This window comes from Schistocerca cancellata, chromosome 4 (genome assembly GCF_023864275.1).
Source record: "Schistocerca cancellata isolate TAMUIC-IGC-003103 chromosome 4, iqSchCanc2.1, whole genome shotgun sequence".
Taxonomy (NCBI): domain Eukaryota; kingdom Metazoa; phylum Arthropoda; class Insecta; order Orthoptera; family Acrididae; genus Schistocerca; species Schistocerca cancellata.
This window is the reverse complement of record NC_064629.1, coordinates 541,908,701-541,934,312: the sequence shown is the minus strand read 5'-3', so window position 1 is coordinate 541,934,312 and position 25,612 is coordinate 541,908,701. Positions and strand designations below refer to the sequence as shown.

At 38.4% G+C, this 25,612-nt stretch overlaps 1 protein-coding gene across 8 annotated transcripts in view; it reads right to left on the bottom strand.

The window, feature by feature from the left end:
- The window catches only part of LOC126184785 (phosphatidylinositol 4-phosphate 5-kinase type-1 alpha-like), a 314,413-nt gene that overhangs the window by 242,095 nt on the left and 46,706 nt on the right, over window positions 1-25,612 (bottom strand). For all 8 annotated transcript variants that reach the window (XM_049927350.1, XM_049927348.1, XM_049927349.1 and 5 more), the window contains exons 4-8: window positions 23,852-24,100; window positions 18,405-18,557; window positions 18,098-18,262; window positions 10,482-10,616; window positions 10,312-10,392 (exon numbers count right to left, since the gene is read on the bottom strand). In XM_049927350.1, the coding sequence (XP_049783307.1) occupies window positions 10,312-10,392; window positions 10,482-10,616; window positions 18,098-18,262; window positions 18,405-18,557; window positions 23,852-24,100 (783 nt within the window). The remainder of the gene's footprint in view (window positions 1-10,311; window positions 10,393-10,481; window positions 10,617-18,097; window positions 18,263-18,404; window positions 18,558-23,851; window positions 24,101-25,612) is intronic.

The following is a 25,612-nucleotide window of genomic DNA, read 5'->3' as shown; positions in this document are numbered from 1 at the left end:
CATAAATATGGATGTCTTTAAGTAAGTCCACACTAGGCACCGTCTGCAGATCATCACATATCAGAAAGTGAACAGTTGCTATTTTTCTTGTTGTGAAGGGAAAATTTTATTCCAAAAACAAGGACAAGTTTTATATCAAACACAGTCATAGCTATCTATTTGATACTGAAAGCAGACAATTATTTCTTTCACTGTGACAGTGGTCCAGCACACTGTAGAAAAAATTGCACCTAGTATTTACATGCAGGAGGCTTTGAACTTCTTAATCATCTTCACATATGTCTTTAATTCCTCAATTGACTATTCTGATAAAGAGCAGTCATTTCATGCAGAAAAAAAAAATCTACCTGCAGGCATGAGATCAAGATTATGTCCATGGAAATTACTTTTGATAAATGAAATAAAATAAATGAAGCTGTATTGGAAAACGTTTATAGGTACCATTGTATAACAGATTTAACAAAAACGCAAAGTGATTTTCCCAAAAAATGGTGAACATAGTGCATGTGTGTATAGACAACCAAGAACCATAGGTTTCTTGATGCAGAGCTGCATAAGGAAAGCTGTAAGCACATGCTGGGCAAGATGAAAGGCTGAAGATAGAGATTTAAAATCCACACCAAGAAAAGTTACATTTACTATCACATCTACACCAAAGTCATTAGATATAGAGCCTATCTCAGAGTGGAGATGTATGATTGAGAGAAAATTGCTAGTGGTCTTCTCAATGGAAGCAACCCTAAATTCCCCTACTGCTATTTCAGAAAACTAAATTTAGAGTGGCTGGAATGAGACATGAACCCAACTTCTCAGTCCCACTTCCAAAAAAGCCTGTGTTGTGACGTCTCACTCATGTATCATGACTAGATGTTATCTTCCATATTTTCTTCCCCTCTCTGGGAACAATTCCTGTGGTATGAAGAACTACACTGCTGTAGATATCAGGATACACCTCAGTGGCTTACATCACGTACCGTGATTAGTTTATTTTTGGTGAGACATGAGCATTTCAGAAATGCACAATAATTTTCAATTAAATAATGCAAAAGAAAGAAACAATACCACAAAGCCTTTAGAAAACATCATCATCTTAGACGATTCTCATAAGATACTATTCAACCCTTTCCCTCATATATGTAGCATATGGAGGAATGTATTGATAAAATAATAGAAATTAGGGTACGGACAACAATATTTCCCCAGCAACTACTGAGAATGGAATTGGAAAGTTGCACAAGTAAATTTGGTAGGCAGGGAGCTCTTTAATCCTGTAATAATGGCACTGATATGGCTCAGTACATAGCTGTTAAACCTACAAATAGAAAGGTTAGTGTTTGATCCCTAACTGATTGTAGGACTTTTTTTGTCACTTTGTGCTATCACCTCTGAAACTGCTTTGTATATGTCGAGAATACTAAATTGCAACACAGTATGGATCCCACATTATGCTGTAAGTCCCCCACATGAATGGCGAGTATGTCAGTTCACAGATCACAGGGATGCAAGGGGGTATACTACTGATGAGAGCAGCATTTTGCATGGTGAGTTACTGTCTGCCACCCCCCCCCCCCCCCCAAACCAATCTTCATGCTGTTGACTATTTTAAGTGTCCACATTAACCTTGAACATCAAATGTTTGCCTATAATTCCCTGAACAATTATACCTGGCAACATGAGGAGATAAACTTGTTGCACCACAGAATTTAATTTTAGGTGAACGTAAATTTTTTTAAGTTTTTCCCCAGCAAGCACAGAGCCAAGCTAAGACAGGCTCAAATGCAGTGTCTCAATCAGAGTGAAAAACTAGGAAGAAGAGCCAGTACTGCAAACAGAGAGGCACACCACTGGGCTTTGACGCACAACAATCGAGCGGAGATGAGAGAATGCAATCGCAGGAGAATGCTCACTTCGTAACGTCATTCTGATACCACCACAAGGTGAGGTACGACTGCGTAACACACAAGAGCAGCTCCAAAACATTCAGATGTTGCAGAAAGGGCCAAGCTGAAGATCTGAGAGCTTAAGTAGGGACACCATGATGTGGCGCAGTGTGCTGGTAAGCCTAGAAAATGAGACCAAATTTGGTCATTGCCACAGCTCGGCAGCGTAATTGGCACAACGTAACCAGTATAAACACACTCTTGCTCAGAAAATAAAAGACGGAACATCTTGAGTGACTAGAGAGAGCACGTTCATATTCACAGGTCATGTACATTAGTATGTTCTGCAGAAACGATTAGCATTTTGATCATCTTGGTTCAGCATGTGTCCTGTTGTAGCAGGCACAGGGTCTGCTATGGGCCCTAATAACTTGTTCCATGAGTGGTGGCATGTTGCATATAAGGTATGAATGGTGTCCTGGGGTATAGCCATCCATGCTGCATTCACCTGGTTCCAAAGTTCATCTGTGGTGGTTGGCATTGGGTCACAGTACTGCACCCATCATTTCACCATATCCCACACAGTTTCAATTGGTGACAAGTCTGGTTATCCGGTGTGCCAGGGCAAAACGCCAACATCCTGTGACACCAAGAAGGCACATGTTCACACAGCAACATGTGGTAGTACATTGTCTTGCTGAAAAATTGCATCTGGGGTGTTGTGCAGGAAGGGTATGACTACAGGTAGCAGGATGTCATTCATGTATGCCACACTGGTAACAGTGCCCGGGACACGCACCAACTGTGATTTGTGGTTGTACCCAATAGCATCCCATACCACAAGGCCTCGAGTTGGCACTGTATGTCTTGTGCGAATGCTCACGGATTCTGCTCCCTCTCTGTGGCAAACCAAAATGTGGCTATCATTCTCAAACAGGAGATGGTGCGTCACCTCTGATAGCGTGTGATGTGTTACACTGTTCCACTGATGCACCAGAGCCAAGGAGGACGCAGATTTGTGACATGTCAATCTTCTCGGCGGGGTGGTCTGGATGGTGTGACCTGATCTATCTCGTTGTGTTCTATGGCCTTCTGTGAACCATTCTGCACACACCCATTCATTGCCGAAACACTTCATCCCACACAAGCAGCAATTTCCCGGATGGATGCATCACATTCTCTCGTGCCAATAATGAGTCCTCTTTCAAACTCACTGATCTGATGATACAATTCATGTGTGCATCTGCAAGGTATCCTGCACATCTGCGTGAGTCACACTCATCTATTATGTTTGGTTTATAGTGACAACGAGAGTCGTAGGTACATTTTACTGGTAGGTGGTGGGCGTCACGATATTTATGCTGACCTTGAAATTGTGGCCGAAATGGTTCAAATGCTAATCATTTCTGCAGAAAATATAATGTACATGCCCTGTGAATATGAATGTCCTATCTCTAGATGTTCAAGGTTTTTTGTTTTTCTGAACATGAGTGTACTTAGACTTCTGAACCATTGGGTCGGTTGGCATGACAAAGTCTTACAGTGAATCCAAATTGCAGCTGTTCTACGATGTGCTGCCTATTGTTCATCTGATGACTTCTAATACAAGATACCAGCAAACCAGCTTGATGTACTTCACTGCCATCAATTACCACTGCTGCCACCATTGCTGCTACTGATGTGAATACTTGAGTGTCTTTGACCGATGACCCAGTCGATTGAGGGTGACCCTTGAGCTGCCAACTTCACATCTTCCGCGAGAGTGCATTTGTGGTGCCCCCTGGCTGAACCTGCGAGTAGCTTCCAGTGTCTTGGCCATCTTTTGTTGCGAGGCCAGGGCATACTTCTGCACTGCTACCTTCATCCCATGCGGAACTGCTGGCCGTCAAGCAGGGTGCAAACTATGATGACCATGACAGCACCTTCGTGGAATGGTTCACCAAGCTGTTTGCACCCTAGCTGGACAGGAAATGCCTGCAAACTTCTACACCAGCACCCTGTATGATGCCACCTCTGCTGAGAGTGTGCAGTCCCTGACTGCGCCAAGCCACGTTACCGCCTACTGAGCCTCGTGAGTCGTCTGCACTCAGCCATGAGTGCCGCTCTACTCAATGCTGATCAACACCATGTAGAAGCTATTTTGTATTGTATAAATCCTGGCTATAAATGTATTCACAGCCAACAATGCCTTACTATGCCCTCTGGGATGCCATCGGACCACACTCATGCATTCCGACTTTCACATCCTGCATATGTAGAGACCACAGTTCCCCCAATTCTCCAAATCTTTCAAGAGGTACAATGTAATTAGGCCAGATGCTTCTGTGCACTAACAGTCAGACTTATTAGCTAGTGACGAAGAGGTCTCTGTTATGATTCCATGTAATGTATTCACATTTTCTGTGGAATAATCCTGAGAGTGACCATTCAACCTCATGAGGCCAAATAAGGAGTAGCTAAAAAAAGTCAACAGACATGCAAGCCACCCAGTGACACAAAATCTTAAGGCTTTCACCAGGCTGACAGACATACTTTCTTAAATAAAATTAAATCTAAAGAAACGGCAGCAGAAATGGGGGCAGACAGCACAATGAGAAGGGTGCAGTTAACAGAAGGCTCAAAAGACTGTCTGAAATCACAGATACAGATCAGACATTACGCGGATCTCGGAACAAAACTATATTGGGATCAACATGGTCACTGTATTCACTGAATGCCACAACATACAAAACTAGTGACTTGCCCCCAATTTGCAGAAATAGAATTAAGTAACTATGGCGGGACAACTTGACTAGTGTAACAGTAATATTATTTTTGGGCTACTGTGTAGAGTTGTTATTAAAATTCCAGCAAGAGCTATGGGAACTTGCTGGTCAGCTGACTCAAGTACCAGCCTAGCATGAACTACCTTTTCTGTGTGTGACTTTCCCCCCTTTCCCAACATAACACTGTTACAAAGAGCACTCTGCTGTGCACCATTGGTACAAAGTATTTTCTCCCATGCACAATCAGTATGAAGCACAGTCCACCACACAACATTGGTATGAAGCATCTGCTACCACGAAACATCATTTATGGAGCATCCTTTGCCATGCAACATTGGTACCAAGCAGCCTCCGCCACACATCTGTAACAAGCAGTCTCGACCACACAACATCTGTACCAAGCAGCCTCCACCATACAACATTAGTATGGAGCATCCTTCACTACATAACAGTGGTACAAATCACACAGGGCCACTTAACATGCACCAGGCACAGCATAAGGCTGTACGAGCTTATTCATGAAAGCCCTAACAGAATCACTACAGTAGTTCCTGAGATCAGAACAGACAGATATAATCAAGGCAGGGGACTTCAGCTAATGTATATATGTATGTATGAATGTATGGATGGATGGATGGATAGATAGAAGTATAAGCACAGGAGGATGTTGGAGTGTTGGAGTCGCATTATACAATGGAGACATCCTTAAGCCAAACAGGAAACAGTATTCTGAAGCTTTGATTTGATGATCTGTCCATCATGTTTTGATTTGCTGTACGCTGGAGCATCATACCAGTATGGAACTGTTAGATTACATTACCAGCTGTGTAATAAACTGTGCAGAAGTGTTCCTTTGTACGAGGCCGTATCAGGCCATGTTTCACATATTCCTATTTTTAATTGGGATGGGCTGACAACATTCTGACGAGAATTGTTGTTGTAACATGTACTTTCAACACCAACAGCAGCTAGTTCCTCAGGAAAGAGGTGGTAGCCAACCAAGTGAGAATGTCCAAATTGTTGAACTATTAAACGTAATAAATTCTTACAACACCACCAGCTTTCACAAGAGGTATCACTGAATAAACACACATGGAACATGTTTGCCAAGTTACTAGCCTCAAAATGTCATCAGGAATGAACCATGGCTTTGTGTAAAGAACAGTGAGTCACATAATAGTGCATAACCAAATACAAAATATTTGAATTCCATAAAATGTACCAGCAATACGCAAGCACAGTGTAGTTTTATAAAATGTTGATTTAGTGGAGTAATATGGTGGTGTAAAATACTTTAATACACAGTTCAAAAGAATTATGTAAACATGTATATCAATGTCCGATATGTTAAATCTATTATGATAAAGGCGGTACCTATTGTTTTACTGCATGGCTTGAGAGCTTTGCTTTCGATGTAGGCTACGATTAACATCTTTCCGACCCCTCAGAAGGAAGTGCATACCGGCGTCCCAGTGTTTTCTAGTGAGGTACACAGATGGCAGTTGTCATTTTTGGACACTGTATTCAACCAAGCACATGCACTGCAACAGCTTAATGCAGTGCAAGTTACAAGGGCAGTCGATTTGATCCAAAAAGGATGCTCTTTTGGTAGTGTCATTGCAGATGCCAATGCCTTTCATTGTGTCATCCATAGGTTGTGGATGCACTAGAGGGAGATAGGTCAGCAAACAAGGCAAGTTGGACAAGTTTGCCAGTGCATTACAACCCCCACATGGGGACCAATACCTGGCCTGGCCACCTCTGCATTGCCACGTCATATGGATACCCACAGAGCACTGCAAGATGACCTCAGAAGGGCCAGTAACTGTAATGAACCATTTATGAGATAGGACTTTATGACCCAGGTGACCTGTTCAAGTACCCTTTGACACGACATCACCTTGGAGCTCACCTTCATGTCTGCTGTTCCCTTATCAATGGGCAATCTCATCACTGGTGAAACATGTTATTCACAGAGGAGTCCAGATATCCTCTGACCCAAGGTGATGGCTGTGTTTGTGTGCAGAGACCTGTGGTGAGTGGTACCTGCAAAATGTTGTCCAGGAAACTGAAAGATTTCCAAGGTCCTATGATGTTGAGGGGAGACTTCAGTGTATCGGCCATATGATCTTGTTGTTGTCCACGGTCACCTTACTGTCATGCAGTACATCAAGCAGAACCTGTTGGACCATATGGTGACTGCTGCACACTGTGGTGGCCCTGAGCTGCTCCTAATGCTGAAGTCTAAGTGGTGGGCATCAGCAGAGATGTCTTGCAAAGCCTGGACATTGAAGTAATGGCATTGCCAGCAGTGAGTCCTGACCTACACTCCATTTTGAATATGATGGGACATGGTTGACAACTGTGATCGTGGTCATGATGTTCCACCAGACACTCCAGGACTCTCATTAATTCTCACTGACGAATGGGAACAGATAACACAGAGTGACCTCCATAGACTTATATGGAGCATGCCATCATGTAGGTGTCAGGCAGTGATAAACAGTCATGGAGGGCATACACATTATTGAAGTTTTCAAAGTCAAATGACAAGCACATAGGATGATGGGATGAATGGTGATTTCCAATTTGTTTTCGACGTCGGTTGTACATTTCAGTTCTTTTTATGTAAACAATCATGGATGTAATGGTGTTTTGTTGTGTACTTAATTTTTTAAATATAAAGGCATAATTTCATAACATACCCATTCCTCAATTATTGCTCAATGGAGTATGGCAGATGCCCAAATTCATGTTGTCCTGATTCTTTTGAACAGTATAATTTATTTGAGTACAGTTAGTCATATGCTGCATAAACTTTATGCTGGCCAAGAGACTTTAATGCAGTGAAAGAAATGTATGGCCTCCTGATACCAATGTTTGGTTCCAAATATAACTCTAATATGGCAGCATGCGAAGAAATTGGAGACCACATAAGGTTAGATTAAATACGCTAATAACAAAAAAATAAGGAATTATGTTTTGAATCACTTTCTGTGTGTGATTTTAAATAAATAGTCAAAATTATCCATCATAACTCTCAATGAGGAACAAAACATTGGTTAGTTTCCAGCTGCAGTAACTTATGGCAAAGAATAGGATCATAAATCTACACTTCGATTGATAATACCTCAGTAGAATAACATAATCATTGAAAACATATGCGTCAATTTTAAGATTGTTAAACTTGAGAAAAAAGATAAAGGCAAAGTGTAAAATGTTTATTTTCATAGCATATTAAAGTGTAACATATTTCTATCATGGGGTTTCTCTGATCATCCAATATAATGGGGGAAACAAAAATAAATGCTGCACAAAATTTCTTTTTGCATTAAGTTTGTTTTCAAAGTAATTTACTGATATTCAAAAATGTATCATATTTACAGTGGCGAAACCCACAAACAAATTTTAAATTTACTGTCTGACATAAGAATTTGTGGAGCCTTGAAACACTGACATCAAGACTACACGTGACAACAAATCCATCAAAATTACTGTATCAGTGATTAAGACACTGTATATGTTGCACTGTCAGGATGCACAAAGTCATTAAGAAATAGAATATAATTTTATAATATGGGGCTACACAGAAAGATTGATTAGAATGGCTCAGCTGTAATATAATTCTCTTTTCTTCATATACAAAATTTATTTTCCATTAACAGCTGTGCTCTTGATATTACACATGAGCAGCTGCAATGCATCTTTCAATGGAGTCCCACCTTACACAATGGCTGATCCAGACTGTGAAGCATACCCACGAGTGACTGATAAAGTTCCCCATATCTGAAACTGATCATATTTCAATATACAATCATTAAGAACACAATCATTATTGGGAAACAAATTGTGAATATGGAGGACCGAAGAATTTTATAAGCTCAACAGAAGAAATATATTCATGTAACAGTCTGTAGCACATCAGTGAGCTTTGTTAAGAGTCATAAGTCACTATGGAGTGTACTATACATGATTCTAGATATACAATGTAGTAAAATGCCACTCCATCCACATCACCCCATGTACATAAGGCACACAGCATGGATGCCATTGCAGCCAAATTTGTTCACTGCTCCTGTCAGTCCCACAGATTTTCAAAGAGGTTCAAACATGGGAGCTTACTGAGTCTCATGACGTGTGATTGCTCACGTCTCTCTCATTCCAAGTAGTTACCATTTTGCCCATTGGTTGTAGAGCATTTCAAGTTAACAGTGACTTCAACCAAAGGGCCCATTTCTGCATATCCAAAATTGGACACCACACTCTACACTCTAATGAAATTCCCTCTGGTATGTTCATTAGGAAATTACAGCACTTCCTATATCATCATTACATAATTTGGGACAAGTCAGCAGTCTCCTTCTGCCACAATAGTCCTTAGTTCCGATTTGTACAGCTTATCCTTGTGAACTGGGATGTCAGCTATTGGCAGGATGTCTATATGGTAGAATGCAACTACTGATCTGCTAAATTTGCCACCCTCTTCAGGGGATGATGTTTAGTTATTTCAAAGTTAATCTCTTCCTTTTGTTACCCGGACACAACAGCTTTGCACAACTTTTAACACAAAGTAAGCAACTGTGCACTGTGTACACACTGCACACTAATCTACATTATCGAAGTGGCAGACTCTGTACATTATCTGCTGTTACTATTACCTTGAATATATCAGGCCACAATGTGTCCTGAGAGAATATTTGTAATGGAACATCATTGCAAAAAAATATTTGAGAATGTGGGCACGTAAACCTAAAATAAACATAAACCAAACCTAAAATTAAGGATACAGCTCATTTCTCAATTTGTGAGGTGCAGACATGGTCTAGGTCATTGAATGTGCACTGTTTCCTGAACTCTAAAAGAACCACTGGATAATTCACCCCCGGTATCTCAGGAACCATGCACTGCACAGTAAGAAGTACAAAGTTTTGACGCAGGAATGGTGCCACACTTTACACTATGTCAAATTTTACTTTTCTTTTAGAACAAGATGATTGCTGCAAGGTTTGCATCAATGGCAATCAAGCAATTGTGTAAGAACCCCTTACCAAATAGACACTAAGAATTGGGGTTTGGACAGCCACCAGTTAAGACTCACTTCTCATATTTCAAATAAGAACAGATAGTATCACAGTATGGTGAGAATATTTTGCAGAATCAAACTCCTACCATTTCTCTACAACAGCTCAATAATATTACACATCATTCTCTAGAGGCTATATGAAATTTGGACAAAATGAAAACTATTTTCAACAGAGGACAACAGCTGTTACACAGTCCGCTTACAGCCCAACCACTAGACAATTTTTGTAATTAGTCATGGGAGAATGGTAGAATTCTGGATAATGCAATGCCTTCATAACATGGAGAAATGTAAGTTGCAGAAGTTTGTCCTATCTTACACTGAACTAACATTTTGTGCCCTGTCCATCTTGCACTGTGCAGATGCCATCACAATATCATCTGCATTTCCTAGTTCATGTGTTATTTGGTGTTGGCTTTGTTGATGGTGGATAGTTTTTTGTCTGTGCAATTGTTTCCATGTCTATCAGAATAATTTATTAATATATGATACTTTTTTTCAGGACACACACACACACACACACACACACACACACACACACACACACACACACACACACACACACACACACCATTTTGCTTACCGCCTTCTCCTTTGCTGCTTGATCCAAGTTATGTATGCCAACCAACAAACTATAATCCATTATTTTAAAACTTTCCAGCACCTGAAATGTACAAATCATATGAATATTAGTTTCTGACATGCCCTCAAAACAAAATGACCACTAAATACTTCAAAATTGAGTCTACTTACTCTACAATCCCTCTGAATTGTCTTAACAAGGGCTGCATATGTATCTGCTTCAAGTCCTATCCCCTCAGGGTGATGTTCCATAAAATCTAAATCCTTAAATGTTGGTGAACTCTTCTGTCGTTCACTTTTAGATGCCTATGATGGGGAAAAAATAGTATACATGTTTTTTTTTTTAACACATCAATGAGCATACATCACATTCTACAGCTCACAACTACTAGCTATCTACAAATATTTACTTCTTTACAGTAAATATATTCAGCCATTTTAAAATCTACAACAGGGAAATTGTTCATTAAAAAAGACATCTAATCAATCCATAAATTTCTTTCCCAGATCCATTCCTGTTTCTATTCCATGACGAATTTCTGGTTCAGTTTACCATGACCCATTACTTTCCACATTTGTGCAGCAGAATTCTCTTTCTGAATTTCCATGAACATCTGTTTTAGCCTTCTGTCCCTTGTAGCTTATTTACAACATTTGGTTTCATTTATGTGCTTGTCTGTCTACTGCTCAACACTTCCTGTACACGGCGAGTGGTTGTCTCTACTTGCACCTTTTTTTCACACTCCTTTATATACAAATGAATAAACTTTTGCACAAATACAAAAACAGACCACACCAATACTTTCTTGTACCAAATGTTTTAGATCATGTACTACAATTTTTATTACGTAATGTTACTTCACCCTAGACGGAAAAGCTATACATGCATTTACCTTTATGGGAACCGAAATGCCACTACTAAATTTCATTCAATTTTACTGGCGTGGATGAGCAATTGCTGAACAATGGACTCAAAATGGGTATGGTTCTTCATCCAAATACAAGGCGCATTTGCTACACCATCTGGCCATTCTACTACCAGGAGGATTCTGCAGCAAAGCACTATCTTTCCATATCTTCTCAAAATACAGTATTTTGACTAATAAGCAGCACTGGTCCACTGTCCCAGACTAATTACTGCAAGTGCTCTTTTTCTCTTCTTTAGGGCCAGCAACATAATATACGTTAGATAATGACATGAGTATTAGTAAAATGTACCACAACAGTTGCTTACAATAACTAATATTTATTCGCAACATACTTATTGCATTTATCGCCACTTGAAAGTATGTCTAGGCTGATCTGACATCCATATTATGTTGTTAGTGAACCATGTTTTAATTTCATTGTTTCGATAAGATGGTAATTTAAGTAAATATATTGAAAATATGTCTGACAGCAGTTTGACATTTTAACTCTTTCAACACTGTATGTTTACAAATATAGCATCGTAAGAGTTGAACTACCAAACTGATGTCAGACATATTATTTTCAATATATTTACATAAATTACCACCTTATCTAAACAGTGAAAGTTATAAGACAGTCCACTAACGATGTACATGAACATCACATCAGTTTAAACATACTTGAAATTTGCAATAAACGCCAAAACAGTCTGTCGTGAATAAAGATTAGTTATTATAAGCAGTTATTCCGGTGCACCTTACTAGTAAAGAGTATGTGTCATTATGTGTCTCCTTGGTAATATTGTTAAGGAATGTTTTATGGGTAGGGTGTGGATCCTGGCAATTCAAAATGGTGCACATGGATAATTTCACACACTTTTTAGAAGTACAGGAAATCACAAAGAGCCAGATATAGCTATAAGGTGGATGCCAAAGAGTTTGCAATCATGATTCTTCAATAGATGCTTATATTCTGGCTGCCCTGTGAGCAGTTGTGAAGGTAGAAATTGATCTAGAGCAGATCAATATTTGAAAGATTCTAGTTTCTTTTGAAACAAAGTTTTGAATAGCATACTCTTACATACCTATTGTGATTACTATCCCATTCTGAAATGTGCTTGTGTCACTATGCTCACTTGTAACGAAGAAAGTGCACATCATTCTTTTGCTAACAGCCCTAACAAACTTCACTCTCACTGGATGACCTGAACATGACTGCCACTTTTATTTCCAGATCAAACAGGTACAGCTATCTTCTGTCACCAGTTATGATGGTGGGCATTTACTACAACTTGCCAACCCATCGTTCACCTGTCTTTGTAACTATAAATGCTGAACTTAACGATTCCTAGTACATAAAACATGGTATCCATCTACATCTACTGCTATACTTCGCAAGCCATCTTGCAGTGTGCGGTGGAGGATACTCTGTTTATCACTGTCACTTCCTCCCATTTCTGTTCCAGTCATGAATAGTTTACGGGAAAAAACAATTGCCGGTAAGCCTCTATGTGGGCTCAAATCTCTCCAATTTTATTTTCATGGTCTTTCCGAGAGATATATGTAGGAGGAAACAATATATTTGGTGACTCTTCTAGGAATGTATGCTCTTGGAACTTCAACAATAAACCACATCATTTAGCAGAACACCCCTCTTGCAGTGCCAGCCACTTGAGTTTGTTGATCATCTCTGTGATGTTTTCATGATTACTGAATGAATCTGTAATAAAATGTCCTCTTTTTCTTTGGATCTTATCTATTTCCTCCATCAGTCCTACCTGGTATGGCTCCCAGATTGACAAGCAATATTCAAGTATTGGTCGAACAAATGTTTTATAAGCTACTTTCTTCACTGATGAACTACATCTCCTGCGGATTCTTCCAATGAATCTCAGTGTGGAAAATGACTTATTAATGATTAATTTTATGTGGTTGTTCCATTTCAAATCAGTCCACGTGCATACTCCTAGGTATTTCATGGAAGTATCTGCTCTCAGTGTTTTTCCTGCAATTTTGTAATCATACAATAAGGGCTCTTTCTATGTATTCACAATATATTACATTTGTTTATGTTGAGGGTCAATTGCCACCCCCTGCATCAAGCATCAATCCTCTGCAGGTATTTCTGCATTTTGCTACAATTTTCCACCACTGCGACTTCCCTATATACAACAGCATCACCCGCGAAAACCCCATGGAACTTCCAACATTATCTACCAGGTTATTTATATATATTATGAAAAGTAAAGGGCCTTTAACATTTCACTGGGCATACCGTAAGTTACTTTTATGTCTGAAGACTTCTCTCCATTCAGAATGACATGCTGTGTTCTGTTTCCTAGAAACTCTTCAATACAATCACACAGCTGATCTAATGTTCAGTATACTCATATTTTGTTCATCAGGCTGCAGTGCAAAACTGTATCGAATGCCTTCTGGAAGTCATGGAACACAGCATCTACCTGGACACCTGTATCTGCTGCTTTCTGGGTCTTGTGGGTGAGCAGAGCGCACTGGTTTCACAAGATCATTGCTTTCGGAACCAATGTTGGTTCACACAGAGATTATCAACCTCCAGAAATATCATAATAAGCAAGCATAGAACATGTTCCAAAACTCTACAACTGACTAACGTCAGAGATACATGCTTATAGTTCTGTTCATCTGTTTAATGACCTTTCTTGAAAATGGGAATGATATGTGTTTTTTTTTCCAATCATCAGTGACACTTTGTTCCTACAAAGACTCAGGTACACTGCTGCTACAAGAGGGTCAAGTTCTTTCACATATTTAATGTAGAATCATACTGGTATCCTGTCAAGTCCAGTGACCTTCCCTCTGATGAATGATTTTGGTTGCTTTTCTACCCCATGGCCATTTATTTTGATATCAGCCATTTTGCTGTTTGTGTGATGATTTGAAAGAGGCACTACAGTGCACTCATCCTCTATGAAACAGTTTTGTAAAAAGACGTTTTCTGTGACAGCCTTTTTACAGCCTTTATTGTCACAGTGTGTGTGGACAGATGACTTCGATCCATTTACCAATTTAATATAAGACCAAAACTTCTTAGAATATTTGATCACGTCACCACTGACAAAATTTTACTTTCAAATTCGATGAATGCCTTATACATTGCTCTCTTTACGCTAATTTTGGGCTTTTTAAACTTTTGTTTGTTCGTGAGGCTTTCAATATGTTTAAATTTGCAATAAAACTCTCTTTGCTTTAATAGCAGTTTTCTAATATGGCTGTTGAATCACAGCAGGTCTTTTCCATCCCTCTCAACTTTGCTTGGAGCAGACATGTCTAAAGGACATTGTACAATGCTCTTGAACTTAGTTCATTGGTACTCAATGTTGTTAGAAATGGAGATGAAATTTTCATGCTGACTGCTAACATAATCTGAAAACTGCCTCTTGTATGCTGTAATGGCTTGTAATCACCAATTTCCTTATTCTATGCTGAGTCAAAAACTTTGGATCTGTTTGTTACTAACAGATCTACCATGTTATCTTCACAAGTTGGTTCTCTGACTAATTAAATGCTCAAGGTAATTTTGGATAAGACACTTAGGACAATTTCAGACAATTCTCTGTCCCTACTACCTGTCCTAATCACTTGAGTCTCCCTATCTATAGCTGGTAAGTTAAAATCTCCACCTAAAACTATGGTAGGACCATGAAATTTATGGGAAATATTCTCAAAGTTTGCCCTCAACTGTTCTGCCACAACTACTGCTGAGGCGGGGGACCTACAAAAAGCATCCGATGACCGTGTTTGATTCACCTTTAACACTTTTCTTCGCCAAAATTATTTTGTATTTAGAATCTGTACTAATCTCACTAGATGACAACATACTTTTTACTGCTATAAACACATTTTCAATACCAGCATTCAACCTATCTTTGCAATACACAACCCACATCGAATTTACAGTTTCATTGCTATTTACTTCTGGTTTTAGCCAGATTTCTGTCCCTGGTAATATGTGAGCACTGTTACTGTTTATAAGGGAGATTAATTCAGGGGTATTTCCATTGACGCTCCTGCAGTTAACTAATACTATATTAACATTTTCTTCCTCTGATCTGCTATGACATAGGCTACTCTGAACTCAGAAGGCACCTTATCGGGGTTGTGGAAGGATTTCTCTACTCTAAAAAAAACCTGCAGGTGCACACTACACGTACTCTGCTACCCTAGTAGCCACTTCCTGCGTGTAGCGATTCCTGACCTATTAAGAGGAATCCCACAATTCTCCACCTGATAGCGAAGGTTGAGAGATTTACGTCGGACACTGTAGCAGAATTTGTCTGAGCCTCTGGTTTAGACCTTTCACTCTGTTCCAGACCAGAGGATCACAATTGGTTCCAGCAAAGATGTGGCACAATGATAGCTAAGCTTCCACCCAACAAGAGAGAGACAATTTGCAACTGGGTGCACCCAGTGTGCTCAATCACTGCCAGCAGAGCCTCCTCCACATCTTGGATGAGACCCTTTGGCAGGCAAACAGACTGGACACTAGCCTTCTTTACTGATCTGCCCACTATTTTCTTGAGGAGCTCCATCACCCACTTAACATTGGAGCTCCCAATGACAAGCAATCCCACCCTCTGAGCTTTTATGGACCTCTCAGGAAGATTGGCCCCAGTGCCAACGGGCATGGCATCCTGTGCTGGCTCAGATGTACTCTCAGCAGCAGGCAATACCTCAAACCTGTTTTGAATACCCATTTTGCCTTCTGCCCAGAGATTTGCAACCCTGCCACAGTTCGCCATGTGTCGACTGGACAGGATGAGCAAATCTGAAGATGCTGTAGTATCAGGGATCCCAGGCGATGCTACAGACTGAAGTGTCAAAGCATTCACCTCAGTTGCCCCAATGCCACCGCAGCCCAGAGCAACAGTCTGAAGCTTCTTGACCATGGCCAACACAGCTTCCACTCTCTATAATCTTCCTAACTTGAAGATTACTGCAGTACCCTGCTATCTGCAGAGTACACTGAATGTGATGTTAGCTGTAACATTCACCATCATTCACTTAACATAAAACAGAAGGGTCCTGGAAGTACATTTCCCGAAGTGCATCACTCAAAGCTCTGGTTTGCAATCAAATCTAAGTACACATTATAAATTTCAACAATACATCATAATAGATGGCGATATTTTTTCCCCCCAAAGTATGACAATGGACTAGAACCATTTTCCTTTTCTGGATTATAATTTGTTTTCATATATCAAATAATTTTACAATATTTACGTAACTTGTACATCAAACATTAGTGTGTGGATTTATGTACAGTTTACTTGTGGAATATTTTGATGGGAAGAACAACACACTACAATATTTATATCATGCTCTGCAGTACTTTTTCAACTTTATTTGGTTTAACTGGTACTAAGCGTACACAAATCAGAGTCATTCATTGTTACTAGCACCACAACAGTATATATCCTCATTAAATACTCAATTTTTCACGGGACTTGACTTCTGATCTATCACAATTTATTTTTACGAAACAGTAAAAAGTTTGATTTTGATAAACAAACAACAAAATATTATTTTCAAGTCTGCACTAGTCTTCCCTCATTAAGTCTATGAGAATAACTTGATCCATCCAATCACAATCTGTAACTTCATAATGGCCAATAATTTATGTAACAACCTGCAATTTTAGAAATTCTACGACACCTTTTTCTTTGTCTTTAATGAGCTGTGTTCAAGGTTCCCACTCTTTTGAAATAAACCTGTAATGGTTAACAGGCTATTAATTTAATGGACTTTCAGGTCAGTTCCTCCCTCCCACAATTCCTAATTTATCAAAACATTTTGAAGTATTATTAGAATTAATTTTAAACAGCTTTCTACACTCTGTCTTACAACATTAATAGAAAGTTCACTGCACTGCAGTAATCACTTGCTCATGTACCACTTACATGAAATTACATGCTTAATGCCTCATGGCTCCTAACTGAAACTAGTTCAACTTTGTACTTCTTATAAGCAAAACACTCTACTACATTAATCACAAACATAAAGCAATGTGGTAGGCACTGCAGTGAGTAAGGAACAGACTGCTCAGTTTCACCAAGCAATTAAACTTAATGGACTGCAAACAACACACAAAGTTTTTCCAGCTAATTTATGCCTGTGTGTGAGATTATTTCCTTCACTGTAAAGAACAAAATTGGAAGAGTCTCACACATAGAAAAATGTATTCTACAAAACAAGTACAGTCACATTGAGCTCAAGCAGGTGGTCAAAAATATGACTCATTCCTTTATTATCATGCTTTAGTATCCCACTGACATCATCCTTGGCACACTGATGGGGTATGAGGATTCTGTTAGATAGCTCACCAGCTTACCAGACCTAGAAGCTACTCGTTTCCCTTGTAGGACTATCTGGAAAGTGTCAAATGTTCCCAACAGGTGCATATATTTCAGGACAGTCTACTATGCTATTCAGGTAAAAGCCAGATTTACAGAAGGGTGTAACAATCTGTGATGGCACTTGGAGGTAATTTCACAATAGTTTATAGCAATCACTTCCAACATGTACCGCAAAATTTATGTTCAGAGAAACTGTATAATGTGACAGAATAATCTATTGTAGACTCATTTTCATTTCCAAACTTATGGTGTAGGTTTCGGATTCCTCCTACTTGTCATAAATAAGTAGTTCATGTTTGTAATTAATATTAAATTTTACACTTTACAAACCAACAGCTTCATAACGTCCCATTTGTCATTATCTGCATAGATATAGTCATGACATTTTCTTGGCATATGCAGAAATTACAGTACCATAAACTAAACAGAACTGTGCCAAAGATTTCACACTACACCACAGACATAATTTGTGGGTTATACTTACTTTTCTTTTGTACGTTGAGCCTTTTAAGTCATACTTTTGATGAAGTTTAATAGATGACGGGAGCAGATTGTTCATAACTACTAGTCTGACATTTTTAGAATTACATTGATAACAATAAAGACCAAAAAATTTTGGTAATAGGGTCCGAGGATTCTGATTTAAGTTCTGGAACAGAAAATAAATGTAATATTAATACTTAAACTGTCAAAGAAAACAAGAGAGAGAAAACATTTAACTTATTAACACGTGAAACACATGAAACCTATAATACAGACTCCCAAGTAAAATATTCATTAGGTTTTACTACCATGTAGTAGCCCGGAAGTAATTTCTGAAGGAATTCGCCTTCTTTATGTTGCACAGTTTTAATTATGAATTCATCATCTTCAGTGAGATAGAAGATACTCCCACTTGCTCCTGGATTGGACAACTCCCGCAGAGGGGCACTGCACATTGATATCTGGAAGTAGTAAATACAAATCCAATAATGACAGGTATAACAGTAATCACAGTTCTATAAATCATAATCTGTGTGCGACTCTGTCAACATTAAAAATACAAACAGTGACAGGTTTTCTGTAAAATAAACATGAAGAACAATCACTTCATCTTTCTAATGCCCCCTCCCCCCCCAGCCCAACCCTTCTCCCACCCTTTTCTCTCTCTCTCTCTCTCTCTCTCTCTCTCTCTCTCTCTCTCTGTGTGTGTGTGTGTGTGTGTGTGTGTGTGTGTGTGTGTGTTTTAGAGAGAGAGAGAGAGAGAGAGAGAGAGAGAGAGAGAGAAACACGACTGTCCAAGACTTCTCATTTAATGAATGGCTGGATTGGTAGCATCTGTCGTCGTATTGCTTTCCCTCACTCATCTTGCAACATGTAAATAGTACAATCAAGGCAACACAAATGTTTCAGCATCAGAATATTTTGCTTTTAGCAGAATATTTCTCTTTTAGCAAGATCTTCCCTTCAATTGTTTCAAGTACATCCCTCTTATTAACATACATTTTAGTTGTTTCACTGAACGCACATTTTCAACTAGTTTTGTTCACAAGTACCATAGCTTGGACTGCCAGGTCATTTTTCCTGATCTTCAGTCTTTTAATCCTGTAACTTAGAAATAACAAGGAAGTGTCAAACTCTTAACATCCAATCAGCACTATAGTCATTAGAGACTTCAAGTGAATAGGGTCAGGGGAACGAATCTGCCATGCCTTCATTGATGGAAACAGTCTACCATTTGCCTGAAGTGACGTATACATGATACGTCTAGAGCTTGATGACCACACCAATAATAATTGACTCTCACTCCTCCAAATACAAGTTCACTGTCTTAAACATTGACTACATGACTCAGTTGATGTAATAGCCTGGAAAAAATTTTGGAACCAACATGCTATCGTCAAACCACAAACAACGTCCCAGTACGAATCTGCTGCCAGTTACAGCTAGGATGTTACAATGCACCTGCATTCTCTTCCTAACTCTTCTGCGCTTGAGAAAGTACTACCACTGTTTTCATAAATCTCTGGCATAGTAAAAATAGCAAATAAAACTCTGAAGAGACTAAGTACAAAACCTGTTAAAATAGCATCCACTATCTCCAGTTTACACTACCATTTACCAATCCAATCAAAATATAAATTGATAACCATTGTCTCCATTTAAAAAACTTATATTAACATAGTTGAATCTGGAAATCTAACTCAGGAAAAGTGTGGCTAGATGATAACATACAACAAAGCTACACAAGCCAACCTTACTGAGGAAATTACTATCTTCTCCCCAACTAGTTAGTAAGTAGACCAGGCATTTCACAAAACTTGAAAATCTGTGACCTATCTGTCTCAAAACTGGTTTACACAATGGGAACATCAACTGGTAAAACTAACCACTGCTCTCGTTTGAATACAAAACAAAAAAATCCATTTAGGATACAAAAATCTATTATTATTATTATTATTATTATTATCGTTAATTCCCCATTAAGGAGAGCGTTAAAACACAATCAATATTCACAATGACAATATGGTACATAAATTGGTACATTTCAAATTCATGGCACTTTTTTCTATCTCTTTCTTTTCTCTTCCCAAAAACCTTTCATAAAATCACTGTGTTTCTTCTTCCTCTCTTCTGTCCACTTCTTTCCTGGTTTCTTCTCTTTTGGTGTTTCTTCGAATTTCTGTTTGTTGATTTTTTCTCTGTATTTTCCTCTGCTTGATATTTCTTCTGTGGAGATGTTTAGATTTTTGAGGTCTTCCATGGTTTCCTTTACCCAGTTAGTTTTCATCTTATTCATCACCACTATGTTAAAAATCTTCTTGGTCAGCCTATTTTCATTCGTCCTATGAATGTGCTCATAGAATTTTGCCCTTCTTTTTCTGATATTGTCTGTAATTGTCTCTGCCTGTTTGTACAATTCCTTTGTTGGTCTTTTTATCCAGATCCCCTGTCTCTGAACTGGCCCATAGATCTTTCTCAGAATTTTCCTCTCTTGCTTTTCCATTTCCTTGATTTTAGTTCTTCCTCTGATTACTGTTGTTTCTGAGGCATACAAGGCCTTAGGTAAGACTACTGTTTTGTAATGTCTTAATTTGGCATTGACAGAAATATTTCTTTTATTGTAATGGTTCCATGTAAGTATGCTTTTTGTAGTTTTGTAACACTTTCTTCATTGGCTGTTGAATTCAGTCCTGTTTTCTGTATAATCTCTCCCAGGTATTTGAAACTTTCTACTTGTGTTATCTTTCTGTACTTTGTTATCAATGGGCTTCTGTCTGTAGATTTTGTGTCCACGTACTGGGGTTTTTCATATGATATTTGTAGTCCTGTTCTGGCTGCGATTTCATGCAATATCTCTAGGGCTTCTCTGGCTTCTTTTCTGTCATTTGTAATGATGGCTATATCGTCGGCAAAGGCCAGACATTTTATGTTGACGGTTCTATTTTTCTCTCTCCCCATCTTTACCCCATTGACTCCTTTGTCCCACGTCCTGATTATTTTCTCTAAAACAGCGTTAAATAAAATGGGTGACAGGCCATCTCCCTGTCTCACTCCTGTCTTGATTTCGAAAGATTCTGAGATCTCGCCCATGAACTTCACTTTTGACTTTATATTTGTTAATGTTTCCTGAATTAGTTCTCTGGTCTTATTGTCTACCTTCATTTCTTCTAGTGTATTAAAAGTGTTTCTCTTCTGGACTTTCTCGTTGTTAATAATGTTCTCAGACACCAGATCTGCTCACTGCATGATCTTCCCTTCCTGAACCCTGAAATCTATTAAAATATGCCATATTGAATATGCATACCAAAAGCTTTGTCGCAGCCTCACCACTGATGCAGGAAGTTGTAAGTCAGAAGGCTATGTCTGATTTGTATATGTGTGAAAAGATTGTTTGCCAACTTACTGGAAGGAAGTTCACCACAGGTCTTAGCATCATCACCAGCTGCATCTTGCTGTTTATCACTACCCGTCATTAGACTATGTGTCTCAATTATGAAGGGACAGCAAGTACGCAGAAAGCATGTTGTGTCCCTGAATTTTCAAATGTCCTGGTGCCCAGAAGAATGAAATCACCTTCCTCAGTCTTTATTACTAAAGGTAGGAGTCATGGATGTTCTGGACTTTTTTGTCTGCAGTGTGAACACACTGTAAAATCTGAAAGGTGCTCTGGGAGACCAAACCAATCAGGAAAAGCATGGTATGAAATGCTAGTGATTTTAAACAGACAAGAAGAAGTATACCTAATGCACCATAATGACCTATTATCAGAAAGAAAGTAGTGGCTCTGCGGCCTCAGTACAGGATGGTTGTTGGGATGATCCTCTTGCACCTTTGGCCAGCATAATCCCATAATGATGGACATTGTCAATGATGACTTATGAATCACTTGTCCATAAACCTCTGGCCAACATTCTAGTTAATTTCATACAAAAGCATTATTACACTGGAGAAGAAGAATCCCACTTGTTCCCCATGACCTGTGGCTAAAGTATGGCAACATGTGGGGATCTTGCCATCACATTAGTTGAAGGTTTCACTGTCAGATTGGAGTCAATAAAGAGGACTAGAAACATAGCTGAAACTTTAAGAATAGTGTCATTAATTTGTAGCTAATTTGTAGATATGCAACTGGTTTGATGAATATCTGAGTACATTGTGCTAAACAGTAAATGCTCCACATAACTTACATAATGTTGGGTTTTCCCCCATGAAAGCATAATAGATCATACAACAACACTTTATCAGATAGCATCAGCAACACTACAGCATGCTTTGCTGACAAGGCTGAAATCTACAGCACAGCATCAACATTAGACCATCCTTAATAAGGAAATACAGAAGACTTGGACAAAATTCCATTTTGTGTAATATATAGAACCTCTCTTAGTATGACAAGTGCAAGATAATGTGCATAACACAGACAAACAACTCAATTGTACCTGATTATAAGATTATTGGTGAACTTCTGGAACATGTCAGAACATTTAAATATATAGGGGTAATACTAAGATGCAATATGAAATGGGATGACCACACAAGACCAGTAGTAGCAAAGACAAATGGAAGATTTACATTAGCTGGATAGGTTTTGGGAAAATGCAGTGGATTTGCAAAGTAAATCACTTACAAGACATTAGTGTGACCAGTTCTAGATTTTTATTCCCATGTTTTGAGTCTTTATCAAACAGGCATGACAACAGACATATAATGAACTTGGAGAAATGCTGTTAGAATCTTAACAGGTTGGTCTAGTACCCATACAAAAGCGTAACAGAAAAGACTAAAACTGAAATGGGAATCCTCGGAAGAAAGACAGTTTACTTCTTACAAAACCCTTTCTGCTAAATTTATAAAACTGTATTCGAATACCACCGTGTGACCATTAAGCTGCCACCATTGTACACTTCACGTGGAGGTCATGTAAATAAGACATGGAAGATTAGGCTTGTCCAGAGGCATATACACTATCATTTTCCCCTCAATGCATGAATGGGATAGGACAGAACAAAGCTGGAAAAGTTAGGTCCACATATTTTTACTATCATTAGATTAATATGTTAAGGACTATGAATAGTTATAATATGCTTAGATTATATTAAGATAGAGATTGAGACTTGAGATCAGCTTAGTATAGAAGGAGATGGTGTCATTTACCATGATCCAAATATGCAACATGACTGTGGCACACTATCTGTAGACTCCATACTGAATAAACTCACATACTGCACATCAACATGCAGTTTGGGAATCACTTTGCAAGATCGTAATCGTTATATCACTTTTCTGCGCACTTTCACTGTTAGTTTCAGACATTCTGTTGAATAAAATATAGAAGCTGTGCAGGGTCAAATTACACAATGAAATTAAATCACAAATGTTTTGTTACCAACTGCAACAGACAATGGTATGCAGCACACAATGTAGCAGAACAATAGGGAAGAATATAAGAAATGAGCAATCTCATTTTCTGATCCAATCATTCACTCTGTTATTCTAATCAAGCTCTAATTTCCTTTTATTTTCATTTACTTTGGAAAAAAAAAGACAGTTGCACTTTTGAAGTTAAAACCATGATGGAGTTCACTGTAAGGAACCTGTTCTATTAAAAGACACCAGACTGAACAGTTATACCAACTGAGCAGAGCTAAGCTATCGGAAACACACAAGGCAATTAACACCAAATGCAGCACTGCAGTTGTTAATCTAAGAAAAACAGGGCAAAAGCAATATTACATAGCTTTATCACTGAACTTACCAAAAAATCATCTGGTTGAATGCCAAATAAGTCTCGAAAATATCTAAATGCTATTGGTGCGTATGTACGAAATCTGAATTCAGAATAATGATGGGCAGGGGTGTGATTCGATCCCTCCGAAGGAAAATTTGTAGTTTCTACAGTCATAAAATCCTGCATTAGTAAGTCTCGTTCTGGTTTAGATGCCAAACCACCAACTGCGTGCTGAATTCCAAGTTGGATAGACCCCATGATCTGGGTTGTTTGTATCTAAAAAGTAGAACAGTTAGAAAATCAAAAGTTATGCATACAAATGACTACAGATAATTGTCATAATAATCATGACAGATTCATTAAACATTAGTTACTGCAAAACATGTTGCTCTTTGCAAGAAATTTGGTCATAATGAACTATGAATAAATAAATTAATCAATAAATAAAATCTGGGACAGTCTGAAAATGCTCTGATGACAATAAAACAAAGTTCAGCGATTATATAAACAGTTCAACTTAACAACTACATGCCTAACTGCAAGCTATGTTCCTGATGTTGTTGGCAAGAGTGATAAGTTGTTGAAAGAGCCCTTCCATTTTACTGGGAACATTTTGAGAAAGTGAAAGAAAAGCGAAATCACACCATTTGATTGCCTCATTTAATGGGCACAGCACAGCCATAAAAACTCCCATTTTGCACTGCATTGCACATCAATATGAACATTCCCAACATATCAATGCACACATATTACTGCTCCCCATGAATAACAGATCTGTGCCCTATTCAAGAGCACAGTTTTCATTTTTCTGAACAGTTCAATGCAGTCAGTTTTACAAGCTCTGCACAATGTAAACATCAGTAAACCATAACAAATATGGAAGAAACGAGGAAAACTGCTTGACAGTACTTATTCTATCTTTCTCCTAACTTTACAAAAACTACCTACACATGTGATGGAAGCCCTTTTACATTTTGATTTGCCATAGATTATATTACACATGTCTCACAAACAGTGTATCAGAGTCTGTTGATAAAATGTTTGTTCTATTAATTATTATATTTAGCATACTATTAACAACGACAAGAACAGAAACAACAACAATCTAAATTACACAGTTCAGAAATTCAAGTATCCTGAAGACATTCAAACAACAGACTAAGTAAAGAAACTAATGCCATTAGAACCCGAAAGATTAAGACTGTGTGCCAAATGTCCAAGGACATCTATAATGAAGCATCAATCTCCATTAATGCCAAAATCAGGCATTATAACACTGTGATAAGTTTTCATGCCCTAAGAGCAGCAGAACACAGTTTTATTTGATGTGGGTGAAATAAAGAAAATACATGAAAAAAAGAAAATAAACAGAAAAATCATTCAAAAATTCTGGGGCTGAAAACAGATGAATATGGGAAATACAGTGTGACCCATAAGGAATGGTCAATATTCATGGATGTTACAGGAATGATAATTCAATGTAAAAAAGTCTAGTAAATATGGGCTCTAAAAGGTGTACCTGAAGAGCTGTGAGCACCTTTTCACTAGGAGATTTGTGTTTCACTATAAGGTGTTTTAAAGTCCATGTTCAGTAGACTTTTTTTGCTTCATATGATCATACTTGCCACATCCCTGAATACTGACCATTCCTCCTGGGACATCCTGTATGGACCTATACTAAGGAACAACAAGGAACTCTACAGAAAATTATTTTATGTTGAAAATGCACTCACTTATTACATTTGTGAAATACTGTCTAATGATGATCAGCACTATTTGTATGATTTT